The sequence below is a fragment of the Sceloporus occidentalis genome, unplaced genomic scaffold (genome assembly GCF_023333645.1).
Source record: "Sceloporus occidentalis isolate IW3139 unplaced genomic scaffold, rSceOcc1.0.p SCAF_8, whole genome shotgun sequence".
In the NCBI taxonomy this organism is placed as follows: Eukaryota; Metazoa; Chordata; class Lepidosauria; order Squamata; family Phrynosomatidae; genus Sceloporus; species Sceloporus occidentalis.
In genome coordinates this window covers 40733928-40748252 of record NW_028316988.1, presented here as the reverse complement: position 1 = coordinate 40748252, position 14325 = coordinate 40733928, and the positions used below count along the sequence as shown (strand labels likewise).

General features: G+C 54.1%; 1 protein-coding gene across 1 annotated transcript in view; it reads right to left on the bottom strand.

Annotated features, from left to right (window-relative positions):
* LOC149308732 (ephrin-B1-like) overlaps window positions 1-14325 on the bottom strand; it is a 51100-nt gene that overhangs the window by 13983 nt on the left and 22792 nt on the right. Inside the window, exon 3 of the mRNA XM_089537138.1 lies at window positions 9894-10171. Coding sequence (XP_089393264.1) covers window positions 9894-10171 — 278 coding nt within the window. The remainder of the gene's footprint in view (window positions 1-9893; window positions 10172-14325) is intronic.

Here is a 14325-nt window from a genome sequence, read left to right as displayed (position 1 = left end):
AGGATGGCCAGATGTCATAAATGCAAAGGAGGGCAAGACACTTCAAAATGTAGGACATGACCAAATAAAAGCTAAAAGCACTCATATACGTAAATATAAATTCATGCTTCTTATTCATGCTTGAAACAGAGGACATTTTGGAATTCTTCCTGGATAGAAGGTTGAAATGTAGGACATGTCCTGAAAAAGAGGGTCATCTGGTCACCCTGTGTTGCTGTTGTTTTAATGGTTCATGTTTTAAATGCTTTTGGGCGTTTCATTGCTTTTTAACTTTTGTATGGTGTGTTTAACTAATTAACTAAATATTTCACTAAATATTTTTAACTACTATGAAGCATCTTAAGTCCTAAACTGGGGAAAAGGCAGGAAGCAAATAAGTCAATATCATCATCATTATCCTGGGGGGGGGGGGGGGATTAAAAAAGATGACCATGTGCTCCCAACCCTGGGCCTTGCTGGTCAAGCATTGGGGAGGGCAAGTGGTCTGGGCTCCCGGGAGGGAGAGCTGGTGGATGGACGCTGCTGTGGCTCTTCCCAAGCTCCCAGTGGCCCGGGAGAGGCTACTCGCCTCACAGTGGAGTCCAAGGCCCACTTGGAGGGCTTGGTGCCAGTGGCCCCTAGTGTGCCAGCTGTGGCCCTTCCTGCACAGAGATAGCCTAACCACAGCAGTCCATGCACTGAGTTGACAGGTGCAATGCACTGTACGTGGGGTTGCCCTTGAAGACAACAACTTGGAAGCTGCAGCTGGTGCAAAATGCAGGCGCCAGACTGCTGACCCGAGTGCCGCATGGACAGCACAGAAACCCGGCCTTAAAGGAGCTGCACCAGCTGCCCATATGCTCCTGGTCTCAATCCATTCCAAGTCCTCAATGACCCACTCTACATATGTGCCTACCTGAGGATTGGGGCCTGGCAGAGCAGGGAGGGGGGTGGGGGGGGGAGAAAACAGAGAAATGCAACTCTTGCATTTAAGCACACACACACCATGTGCATGTGGCTTCAGCCCTTACGCAAAGGAGATCATATATATGGAGTGGAGTGGGACAGCGGCCAAAGGACTGCACAGGATTTAAGTCTCCATTTCTGAGATAGAGGCCACCACTGATCTGCAAAAACCCAGCCTCTCCTCTCATTCTAGGTCAGAGGAGGCAGAGCCACTCATGCACACTGAAAGGGCGCATGGGGAGAGAGGGAGGGAGGGAGGGAGAGCAAGAGAACCACCTGCCTGGAAGATCTCTGTGTGTGTGTGTGTGTCTCTCTCTCTGTACACACACACACACACACACACACACACGCTAATGCCTGCCGGTGCAAAAGTCCCCACACACATATGGCCACCTTTCTTTCCAACCCAAAAGCAGAGCCCCCCCCCCCCCCCCCCCGCAGTGCCCTGACTTCTGCCTTTTCTGCTTCGGGGCAAATGGACAGCCATCACCGGACAATTTGTGCTTCTGTGTGCTCCAACACATACATCCGACATACCCCCCCCCCTGCTTGCCACTGCTGCCTCTGGCCCTGAAGGGCATCATGCTAATGCTCCTTCCATCAGATCAGGAACATTTGTTCACTCGGCTGCGCAAGAGGTTTCCAAGGGGATTGGCAAGCGGGGATTAAGAGCAAAGCCATCACTCACTCGGCTGGCTGGCCAGCTAAGACCAGGCTAAGACCAGGCCCCTCCTCACAATCCAAAGCAGGGTGGGAAGACACCCAGAGAGTGCGCAAGACTGGGCACCCGAGGACATGGGAAGGGGCAGAGGGAGCTTAGGGCAGCCTCTGCAAGAGGGAAACAGACTTAAAGGTAAGGAGCCACCTGGACTTGGAGGGGGTATGGGTGCCCAGGGCCTGCCCATGGATAATAATAATAATAATAATAATAATAATAATAATAATAATAATAATAAAAATTTTATTTGTATACCGCCCTTCCCATGATCAGGGCGGTGAACAACAGGATAAAACAATACAATATCATTTACATATCAAAACAAACAAACAATACAAGTGCAATACAACTATTAAAACCAATATTAAAACCCCTTAAGCCAGCTACCCTTGCTGTCAGTGAGGGGGACTAGCTGAACTTGTATTGGGGAATGCTGATTGGAACAGGAAGGTTTTCAGCTCCTTCCTGAACTGGGCCAGGGAGGTGGCCGAGCGGAGCTCAGTGGGCAGCGTATTCCAGAGGGTTGGGGCGACGATGGAATATGATCTCCTTGTTGTGGAGACTAATCTGGCCCCTGGAACCCTCAGTAGTTGCTGCCCAGATGTTCTGAGGGTGCGGGGCGGAATGTATGGGGAGAGGCGGTCCTCAAGGTATCCTGGGCCCAAGCCATGTAGGGCTTTATAGGTTATAACCAACACCTTGTATTGTGCCCGGAAGCGAATGGGTAACCAATGCAGATTTTTAAGTACCGGTGTAATATGACTGGTCCTGGACGTGCCAGTGACCAGTCTGGCTGCCATATTCTGGACCATTTGTAGCTTCCGGGTATGGTACAAGGGTTGCCCCATGTAGAGCTCATTGCAGAAATCCAATCAAGAAGTTACCAGAGCGTGTACCACTGTTTCAAGGTCCCTCTGGGCCAGGTATGGGCGCAGCTGGCGAATAAGCCAAAGCTGGTAACAGGTGCTCTTGACCGTCGCATTCACCTGAGCTGTAAGGTGAAGGGACGAATCAAGAAGCACCCCCAGACTGCGCACGGAGTCCTTCACAGGAAGCGTGATCCCGTTCAGGACAGGTGGAACCACCGCCATTCCTGGACCAGGGGAACCTATCACAAGTACCTCCGTTTTCTCTGGATTTAGACTGAGTCGGTTTTCCCTCATCCAGCCCATTACCGACTTCAGAGAAGCCACGAGAGGAGAGACGCCATCCTCAGTCACTGCATCAGTCGGAGACATAGAGAAAACTATTTGGGTGTCATCAGCGTACTGATAACCCCGCGCCCCATGTCTCCGGATGATCTCTCCCAGCGGTTTCATGTAAATGTTAAATAGCATGGGAGACAGACTGGCTCCTTGAGGGACCCCAGTTGTGAGGGCCCTCTTATCGGAGCACACGTCTCCCAGCTGCACCATCTGGGACCTCCCAGAGAGGTAGGATCGGAGCCACTGGAGCACAGTGCCCCCGATTCCCACCTCTGCCAGGCGCTCCAGAAGGATACCATGGTCTATGGTATCGAAAGCCGCTGAGATGTCCAAGAGCACCAGCAGGGACACGCTTCCCCTGTCGATGCCCAGACGGAGATCATCGACCAAGGCGACCATGGCCGTCTCAACCCCGTAGCCCGCCCGAAAGCCGGTTTGAAATGGGTCCAGATAATCCGTTTCATCCAAGACCGATTGAAGCTGGATTGCAACCGCCCTCTCGATCACCTTCCCTAGAAATGGAAGGGGGTCAAGGGAGGGCTTTTTTAACAGCGGTTTTATAGTGGCCAATTTCAAGCTGGATGGAAATTGCCCATCCCTCAGAGATGTATTAATAATCCGGTGTAACAACGAGGTTACCACCGGTCCCCCCTGAGCCGCTAGCCATGAGGGACAGGGATCGAGAGAGCAGGTTATCTTCCGAACGCTTCCAAGGATCTTGTCCACATCATCGGTACTGACCAACTCAAACTGATCCAGTTTAATGGAGTCCACGGAGGCTCTGGATGCCTCTACCCTTGGTTCTGCCCTAATGCCAGCGTTAAGACCTTCGCTTATCCGAGAGGTTTTATCCGCGAAGAAGTTGTTAAATTGGTCACAGCAGGCCTTAGAAGGTTCAAGGATCTGGTTCAGGGTGGGAGGGAGCTGAGTTAGCTCCCTGACCACCCTGAACAACTCTGCTGGACGTGACTCCGCGGACGCGACACGAGCACCATAGAACGAGTTCTTAGCTGCTTGTATCGCCTCTCCATAGTCCTCCAAAAGGCGGTCTAGGAGAGCCTTGTCGGCTAAGCGTAGGTGTTTCCGCCAGCGGTGCTCTAGCCGTTGCAGGACCCGCTTCCTTGCCCGGAGGTCTTCCGTATACCAGGGCTTATGTTTGGAAGCGGGCCTGAGAGGGCGCTTGGGAGCGATACTGTGTATAGCCCTGGAAAGGCCGGTATTCCAGATACCAGTCAGGGCATCAACAGAGTCGCCGTCATTTCCAACCATGTTCCCCTCTAAGGCTTCTTGGAACCTTTTGGGTTCCATCAGCCTTCGAGGGTCCACCACCCCCGGGGGGGATCTGGGTAGAGGCCTTGATTTTTACCTCCACGAGGAAATGATCCGTCCATGACAGGGGGGAAATATTGGTTATTTCCGCCCACGGATTTTCCGCATCCGTACAAAAACCAAATCCAGTGTATTACCCGCAAAATGAGTTGGACCCATGGCCCAGGTGTGAAACGTGGCTAGGGCAGATGGCAGGGAATTAAGGAGAGGCGCACCCCCATGATGGGGACATTCTGCCGCCTGGGGCAGGGAGGGTCTGTGCCAGGCTTGGCAGAGAGAGGGGACCCTGTACCCCAGTCCTCCCTTCCTTGCCCCTTCAGCCACCAACTGCTGGACCTCTGGGTTTTGCCAAATGAACCACAGCTTCCAAAAGAGCAAGAAGGAAGAGCAGACCATTCAAAGAAGGATACCATTCACAAAAACCTAACAATTCAGGACTGCCAAATTTCCCAAAGAGAAAAAGGGGACAAAGCTCCCTGCTTCAACATGGAAGGTGGCAGCAAAGACTATGTCATGTCAGGCCAGGTCTGACCAGTGTTCTCAGAGAGAAAAAATAAAACCAGCTGATCATGGTTGTGCCCAAGACCTCCGCTGCGCATGGAACAACACACTTCCCCGAGATGAAAGCTGCATTTCACTGTCTGGACAAACACTGGTGTTCCCTTGCAAGACAAGCTCCTCACCCCTGCCCTGCAGCCTTGGACGGCAGCAAAGTAACAAACTGCTCCTCACTCCTCTCTTGACCTGTGGGTCAGGAAAGGAGGGTCCCACGGTGCTCCCCACATCATGAGGGCTTGTACTGAGAGCCCACTGGGCCAACAGATGGACAGGTCATGAGTGCTGATTGTCCCCAGACCCTGTGCCCTTTAAGAGGTGGGCTTCCTCCTCTCTGCCCCCCTTCTGGGGCCTGGAGCAGGGGGGCTCCTTCCCAGCCCCAAGCCAACCTCCACAGCCCCTTGGAGGGCCCAGTGCTCAGAGGAGCCACTGAGAAACTGCCCAGGCCAAGGCTGCCGGAGGGGCCACGGGGCCACGTCCCCTGCCAGCCCTGGGCTTTCCAAGTCCCTCTTGGGGAGGGGGAAACAACAGAAGATGCTAAAAACCCCACCCCCCCCACCCCACACACAGCCTGGCCGTTCTCAATACTAGATGGCAAGAGCTTCTGGGGGAGCCAGTCTGTGCGTCGGCAGTGATGCAATGAGGGGGACTGAATTAGTTGCGTTAACACCAGCTCTGCGCTTGCAGGCAGGATCAAAGGCCACACTCATCACACAGCACAAGCACACCATTAAGGCAAGGATGCAGCCAAACCATCTAAGACTCATTTCTGCACAGGAGACTCCTTCCTTCCACAGAGAACAAACTGGGTAGATTAAATTCTGGAACGTATGCACTCCTATTCTCTCTCTCATTCTCTCTCTTTCTCCCACACGCATACAAGCAGGACTTAAGAAGAACAGCCTGATGTGCTGATAGGACCGGCACAACATCAGATATCCCTGAACACCGCTTGACATGTACATGTGTGCCTATGCGCATGTGTGGACAACCCCATGCAAAGAAGTTCCCTGCAAAGTTTGCTTCAGTGGGTCAGAAGCTGACCACTCTGACTTAGTGCTGAGGCTTCACAGAGGTCAGGCCCAAAACACACAAAGGCCACCTTGATCCACAGGCAGAAAGATGCATTCCCTCTCCAAGTGTGAATCTACATTTAACCCAGAGTCCTTAACACAGATCGCTTAGAAACAGCAGCAGCTGCCCTCTACCACCCTGACCAGAGCACCAGTGGTCAGCTGGGACTGTCCTGGTCAACACTAACTGGCAGGCAACGCTTTTGTGGGGTCTCCATCAAGGGGCTCTTCCTTCTGGGCCAGGGCACCCCAGGACTGAGACTGCATCCCTCTCCATGAAAAGGCTTACTTGGCCACGGAGCTACAGGTGGCCCTTTGAAATTCCCAAGACAGGCTCTGTTGGCTCTTAACCTGAGCCCCCAAACAAGGGAGCCAAAGGGTCGATTCAGGACTAGGAAGCCCCCAGGGTAGGCAGGCAGGCAGGCAGGCAGGGAAACTGGCCAGCCAGCCGACTTTGGTGCCGCTACTGCCTCACCAGCCAAGGACCAGATTGTGCCATCAGAATAATCAAGGAGGGAGAAGAAATGGACAGAGTTATGGTGCACCACTGCAAAACCCAGCAGCCCCTGCTGAGTGTGGGATGGAGAAACTGCATCTGCAGCAGTACTAATGTCATGGAGAGATCTCTTGGCTTTCAAAAGCTCCTTTCTGCTCCTCCAAGCCAACCCCACTCTGTTGTGTGTCTTTGTGTGTGTGTGTGTGTGGTGTCCTGGCTGGGGGGCTGCCATCCTTTCTGAGAGGGATGAGAGGCCTGAAAAGGTTGCGCCTCAAAACCAGCTGCCAGGAGCCAGGAAAATCAACCAACGACAAAGGTCAGGCCGGAGGAGGAGGGATGTAAAAGGCAGCAGCAAGGGAAGGAGGGAGACAGGGAGGAAGAAAGGAAGAAAGACAGAGGGTGGGAGGCAGGCTCAGCGACGAAATCACATTTACTCTGGTCATGGTCTTCAGACAAGCTTCCGAGACAAAAAGCCGTGTGTTGCACAATGGCTATTCTTTGGAGGGCTTGCACAGTCCATTCAGGGGCTTGAAAGCCCTGGGAGGGAACACCAGAGGCAGCCCTGCCCCAAGGAACCAAGGAGGAAGAATAGGAGGGGAAAGGGAAGGGGGCTGCCCTACATTTCATATGAGGAGAGCAAAGGGGGCCAGAGAAAAAACCCTCCAGCTTCACCACCAAAAACACTCCAAAGAGGAGGAGAAGGAATGGCCCCAAAATGAGAGCTCCCCACACACCCCACCCAGAAACTTCCCAGAGGGTCCTTCTGTGTGTGTGCGTGCGCGCGCGCGCCTTCATGTCACCCACTGACGTATGGAGACCCCGTAAATGTCACAGGGTAGATTTGCAGGTCCCTCCAGGCAGTCCCATACCTAAGTTCTTCAGATGGAGACTGGAAGCTCCTGAACCCCATGAGCTTGGAAGCCATTTGCATGGAAACTACCCCCCCCCCAGCACTCACCCCAACAAACCAGAATCACTGAATCCAAAGGGACGGCCGCTGGGCTTCCCCAGTGTTCCTGACCCCCAAGAAAGGCCTCGGGGCTGAGGATTGTACAGCCATAGAATGAAGGAGGGTTGATCTCTGGGGCTTTGGGAAAGGGAAAGTCTCTCACACACAGGAGATACCCAGCTCTGCCCCCTGAAACCCCGGTTCAGCCAGACTTGGCTGTGGGGTGGGGTGGGCAGGCTGCCCCTTTCTTCCCCTAATGCTCTTCTGCCATCTCCTCCCATGATGCTCCTGATGGGCTGCAGCTGATCCCAGAATCTCAAGAAAACAGCTACAGAGATGGTGCAGGAAAACCTGCCTTCAAGCAACATTTAGCCTCAGGTCTCCTGCACACCACACAACTATGGGGCAAGGGCCCCACTGGAATCACCATGGCTCCATCCCAAGGCACTCCGGGATTTGCAGTTTGGTGAGGTGTTCAGAGGTCTCTGCCTGAGACACATTGGGCGTTCCATCGCAATCCTGGCAGCCCCTCAAAACTCCTCTGGCCCCACTTTGTTTCTGGGAGAAGCAATCCCCATTGGGGCAGGCCCACCTTGGCTCAGTAATGCCACGCCAAACCACCTTCTTCCGCTGGCTATGTGTGTGCCACACCTGGAGCACACTTGGGGGGGAGGCAACCTTGGGGGGACCTGGACTTCCAGGTCCCTCCCCAGCACTCTTCCAGCCTCTCTCCAAGCATCCCACAAGCTACGTCTCCCACACCACCAGTGATGCTCAAGCACACAGCATGGCTGCCTTGACCATGGCTGCCTTGACCATGCTTCCCTCTGCAGCCAACTGAGGCGGGGGGGCAGGAAGTCCCAGCCAGCAAACGCAACTTCCAGGGAGGCCAAACAGCGGCAGTGTGTGTTCGGCAGGGTTGTCCCTCGTGAGAGGAACTGGCTGTGGGCCCCACTGATCCCTTAGATCTCCAAGAGCCCCTCGCCCAACACAGACACACGCAAATCACACGCCAGGACACGGGTGCTTCCTTTAAAAAAAAAGCACAAAGGAGAAAAACATTCCGAGAAAACAATGAAGGAGGAGAAAAAAGACCCCTCCCCAGCCAGCCTGACCCCTTGGAGGGAAGACCCTTTTCACAGAAGGCTTTTAGTATTCAGAAACCCAAAGGGATGGAGAGAAGGAGGCAGAGCTCTGGCTTCCAAAGGCTCAGAAAGATAAATCTTCAGCTCCAGCCATGAAAGAGACCCCCCTCCCCAAGGAAGAGTGGGGAGAAGGGGGACTCTAAACAACTGCTCCCTTGCAAGGCAGCTGTCTATGGGGAGGATGGGGAGCTGAGGACGCCTGAGAAAGGGCCCCAGGAGTCCTGGCCCAAAGCAGAGGACACATCTGCATGCCTGCCTCCCCCCAGCCAAAAAGAGAAAGGAAGAAATAGGAAGAAATCCCCTTGGCTGCTCCCCCCCCCCCCCGCCTCTTGAGGTCTTAAATCCGCTGCTGGGGAAGATAAAGGGGGACAGAAAAGCTTAGGGCTGGCAAGCTCCTTAATGCAAGGGGCTTCTTTTGCGGGAAGGGAGGTAAAATGTGGGTGGCCGAGGGGGGGCGGCTTTTCCAGCAATGGCAATTTCATGCCTTGGCAAGAGGGAGGCAAGATAAGAGAGCCAGACCAAGAGGAGAGGAGAGGAAAGGAGGTGGTGGTGGTGGTGGTGGTCTCTGGCCAGGCCAAAAGCCAAAGTTCAGTGCACAGCCAGCCCACCATCCAGAAGCCAAAGGGGATGGTGTTGAAAGGGAACGGCAGTTGGAGGGGCTAACAGGAAAAGTCAGAAGGAGTCTCAAACCTCCAGAATAAGAGAGTGGGCATCAGGAGGAGGAGGAGGAGGAGGAGAACTGGGACGAAAGGACCTTCAAAAGACACCATACCAGCTCCCCCCTGGACCCCCTTTCCCTTCCCCTGGCAGGAACTGCCCCACACCGAGGACTCCACAAGCCCCCCTCACACTCATCCATACACTAGCTCCAAGTGGGCACTGTGGGGCAACCCCACTGGTTTGCTTCTCCCCTCAGGCAGCAAAATGCCCTGGGACAGCTAGGTACACCCGCCACTCTGCCTTCTAAGCACTGTAACCCAAACAGGAAACGTTCCCGAACCTTCACAAGACAAAAACCTGGCAAAGGTTCAGTTGAGTACACAAAACAACACCTTCTAATTACGAGATTTCTCAGGAAGATCCGTGCAAAGAGAGCCATTCCCTCCAAGCCTGAGGCAGAGTGGCTTTACTGCAAGAGCTGCCTTACATTTCCTTTGGAGGACTCTAAACAGAGGCTGGACATGGGCATCTCCCAGGATGCTTCATGCCTACTGGACCAGGTGGACCCTGGGTGTCTCTTCCATCTCTAAATCTCTATGGAAGCCTTTTAAAAGGACAAAACATGATGAAGCTGCCAAAGCAAAGGTGTCCTGGAGTCACAGGCATGAAGCTGCACCCAAGCCCTGGTCTGGAAGGCTCCTTCTCGGAAGGAAAGCCTATGGCTGGCTGGTAGCAGAAGCGACTGGGGCCCACGCCAGCCATGGGCAGAGGTTCCAGAGGTGCCACAGAGCTAGTTGGTGGGGGATGCGGGTACTCACAGGTGATGAAGTAGTCCTGCCCCGGCTTGAACTCAAGGCCCATGTAATTGGGGCTGAACTCCTGGAACTTGATGGTAAAGCGGATCTCCTGCTCAGGCCGGTTGCAGGTCACCAGCACGTTTGGGTCCATGACAGTGCTGCAGGAGTCCGCCTGGTCCCGCTTCACCAGGTACAGCTTGTAGTACTCATAGGGCCTGGACGGCTCCGCCTTCGGACAGATGATGTCCAACTTGTCCCCGATTTCTGGGTAGATGACCAGCCCCTTCCCAGGCACGAATCTGGAAGGAGGGGGAGAAATGATGTTAGCTCAGCCCACAGGAGGTCAGTCCCTCTCTGCCCCAGATCAGTGCACAGCCCTTACACGAACGAGGCATGTCTGGCCCACTCTTGGCATGAAAACCCACCGGTGGGGAACGCGCATGTCGGCATAACAGGGTGGCACTCATGGTATCAAGCTAACGGGTCCATTGGACAGTCCTTCTGGAATCAGAGCAATACAGACAACCAACCACCAAGACCCCCATCCTCAAGAGACCTCTAGACAACTTTGGAGAACAGTCATAGAAAATGCAGTGCCAAGAGTGTTGAAAAGGACCCCAGACCCACCCCTGGAGTTGTCTGGGGTGGCAAGCACGCAGGCAGAGGATGGATGGAGGGGCATCTCAGTCTCAAAACCTACATGGACAGGATGGCCCTTGATGTTCACCTAGACAGGTGAGGAGGGCACCACTCTAACAGGGCTGGGCACATGGACCTCTCCCTCCATACCAGCCTTTCCTCCATTGCATCAGCCCACTGGCCTCGGGCCATCTGCTCTCTGGGACCCTTCTCCATGCCAAGCAGGCCCCCTGACACAAAGCCTCTCTGCCATCCCCCATGAGCTCCAAGGTCTCAGGCGGGGGACTTCACCAGTATTTCAGGTGGAGGCCCTGGGGATTAAACCTGGGGGACCACATACTCCCCACTTTTTCCAGCCTTGCCTTCCTGGTGGGGGGCAGTCCCCCCTTCTCTAGAGGAAGACTCATTTCTAGTGCTAATCTGACCAAAATTTTAGTGTACCGTATTCCTATTGGACAGTTTTAAATTTTTTGATGTTTAATCTTTTTTTAGGGGTTGATCGCTGTTTTTATGATTGGGGGAGGGGTTGGGTTTGGGGGTTTTAACTTAGTAATTTTTAATTGTTTGATGTTTTATTTATACTGTTGGAATCCGCTTTGATTCCTTTGTGAAAAAGTGGAATACAAATAAATATTATTATTATTATTATTATTATTATTATTAACAACACACATACCCCACTCAGGGAGACAATTCCCAAAAAGAGTTTGTGTGTTGGGAGTGGGAAAGCAGATGGGTGCCGCTTGACAAGGCAGGGTGCCACGCAGTGGGCAGGGCAGTCTCCCTGGATGGAGGGTGGGCATCCGTAGATGGGAAGCCAGGGAAGGCTGGCAGGTACCAGGGAGACGATTAACGCTCAGGCAGCCCCATTGTCATTCCAAGGCAATCACTTGGGAGCCTTTGTGAGCAACAAGAATTAGAGGGACCACATGAAAGAGGAGGAGGAGGAGAAGGCAACCCTCCACTTGGGCTAAGCAGCATAATCTGCTCCTGATGAAAGAGAACCTGGGAATGGATGTTAATGCCAAACTATCTTGGCTGCAAGGCAACCACAATTCCCTCGAAACAGGCTGGGTCCTCTATGGAAACTAGAAAGCCTGCGGCAAAGGCCCAGCTGAGAGGCTCCTTCTCTGGCTCTGGGGGCAGCCAGGTCTGCCCCCCAAAACTCACATGGGCAGCAGCTGCCTGGAGGAAGAAGGGAGGCTAGCCAGCTCCCCTCCTCCTCTATGGGGAGCAATGGGACACTCAGCCCAGGGGAGCCCCACATCCCCAATGGACAAGCTATGGCCTTGGGAAGAAGGGAAGGGGAGAGCCCTGCATCCCTATGGACCTCCAAAGGCCAGCAGCTCACCCAGTTGCACCAGCTCCACACACGGTATGATGAGAAAGGCTGGGATGAAGCGGCAGTGACATGGAGGCTCGGGACACAGGGACTCTTCTGGGGAGGTTCTCACAGCCCAAAGGCCTCTGGATGGAGGAAGCCTCTGCCTAGTGGGAAGAACCTAGAAAGTGTGTGGGTAAGAGCAGCCCCAAAAGTGGGGGTAGCAAGGAGGGTCCTGGGCCAATACTACTGGAGTGCAGTCCCTGCTTGGCAGGCTCCACCTCACTCAGATTGGCATCCCCTGAGCCTCTGCTCCAACTCTGCCAATCCACCCTTGTCTGTCCATCCATCTGTCCATCTGTCTCCCCTGCCTCAGAAGGTGCCTGTGAAGAGCTGGCCGGAGCACAGGCCAGGGAGCCCCCAGAGCCAGGCCACACTCGGCCATCAGCTGGTCTAGCAAACCTCCAAATGGGATCCTAACAGCACACAGATCTCGCCTGAGAAAGGTTTTTTGGAAGACACACACTCACACAAACGGAGATGACTGTGAAGCCCTTTGGAAGCCATTTGGAAGAAGAGAAAGAGGCCAAGGAGCGGCTTCCTCGTGAAGGCTGCTGGAGGGAAGAGCCATCCGCCTGTTCCAGCCAGAAACAGCTGCTGAACCAAGCCCTCCTTCCAAGGACAACAAAGCCAGCTCTGTTGGGCATCCCTCCCTCTCCTCCCTCTCCTGCGCCACCACCCAAAAACCCACTGCTTTCAAGGCCCAGACATCCCTGCAACGCACCCACACCCTGGGAGCCTGAGCCTGGGCTCTGGCCTTCCCTCTCACTTCCCTTGCATCAGGGACCAACCTGGACAGGTCCATGGGGTTCCCAAAAATACCCAGGCACCAGCCCAGGGATGCTGGTTCCTCCTCCTGGGGTGGAGAGGGCAGCTGGGCTATCCCTCCACTGCAAGCCCAGGCCTTGTTTTCCCTGATGCCCTGGAAAATCACTGATGAGGTCAGGGGAGCAGTGCCCCTGGGGTGCCCAGTGCCCTGGAAGGCGGCTCTCTGTTGTCCTTATCACACAAAAGCCGCCACCCGCAGGCACAGGATGGGGTCAGGTGTCCCAGTGGTCCCCCCTTCTGGTGGGGGCACCACCACCTGCCCCCCAACCGCTCTGCCCTTGGGTCTGGATCCACACAATTTCCCAGAGAGAGAGAGAAAGGACAGGGAGGGCACCCTTCGGAGGCACTCCAATGGAAGGGCAGAGGCAGGGGATGGAAGTGATGGGGTCACTCAGGGGCCCAAGCAAGTGCCTGACCACGTGAAGGCCTGATTCCGGCCGTGGGACAGCCTGAAGTTAGGGCGGAGGGGTTTGCCGGCACCCCCCCCCTTTGCAATTTTGCAAAGCCTCTCTTCTCCCCTCCTCCACTGCCTTTGTCCCTCTTTTGTGTTCCCTCCTCTTAGAAGGCCTTACAAAAAGGAAAGCAGTGGCAGCAGCAGGAGAGGTAATTACAGCACTCTCTTAACGATCTTGCACTGGCGTGCCAACACGTAATTTCATCTTTTAATTCCATTTCATTCTAAGAGTTGTCTAATTTTCCCCTGGGAATTTTCTGCTTTCCTTTCTAAAATTACCCACGAAAGGAGGGCCTCTAAACCCAGTGCCTTCTTCGTTCAGAGGCAAATGAGGCCCCTTGGCGCTGAGACGCAAACTGGGCCAACCCGGCCCTGCTTTCTTCCCTGTCAGCTGCTGCTGCCTTCCCTCAATGCCTCCCAAGAGTCATGGGACGGGGAAGGGGAATAAACCATCCCTTCCTGTAGCCAGGTCCCTGGCAGACCACAAGAGAGCAGGCGCTGTCACACAGCCATGGACGGCCCCACGCATCTGTCACATGGGACCCCCCCAGTCTCAGGCTCACACCCCAGAAAACAGGAATGGCCCCATGCCCCACGTCCCTGAGGCACAGCGGGCCCTTGGTATCCTCTGCAGTTGAGTTCCAGGACCCCCTGTGGAGCCCAAAATTCATGGATGCTCAACTGCCATTATATACAAGTGGGTAGTATAAAATATAAAATATATATAAAATAAGAAAATCAAAGTTTGCATCTTTGGAACCTTTGGAGGAAGGGGGTATAATATTTTCAATCCGTGGATAGTTGAATCTGTGAATGCAGAATCTGTGGATACAGAGGGCTGACTGTACAATGAATGGGGCACCAGCTTCATGGGGCGCCAGGCAGAATGCCACCTTGCCAGCTGACCAAGCTCTTGAATGCACCAAAGCTATGGGGACCAGGGGATTTGGGGGTGGGGGGCAGTGGATGCTTTCTAAAAGACCTCCCAAATCCAAAAAAGAACGCAAGAACACTCTCCCAACCATTCTGGAGCACTTGTTTCCTTACATGTGTTTAAAAATGTATTTGGATGGCTGGGTGGGGCAGATCAGAACCACTCTTGGGGCCACATTGGCCATTCATTCCTGCCCTAGATTACAAGGGAAACCTGC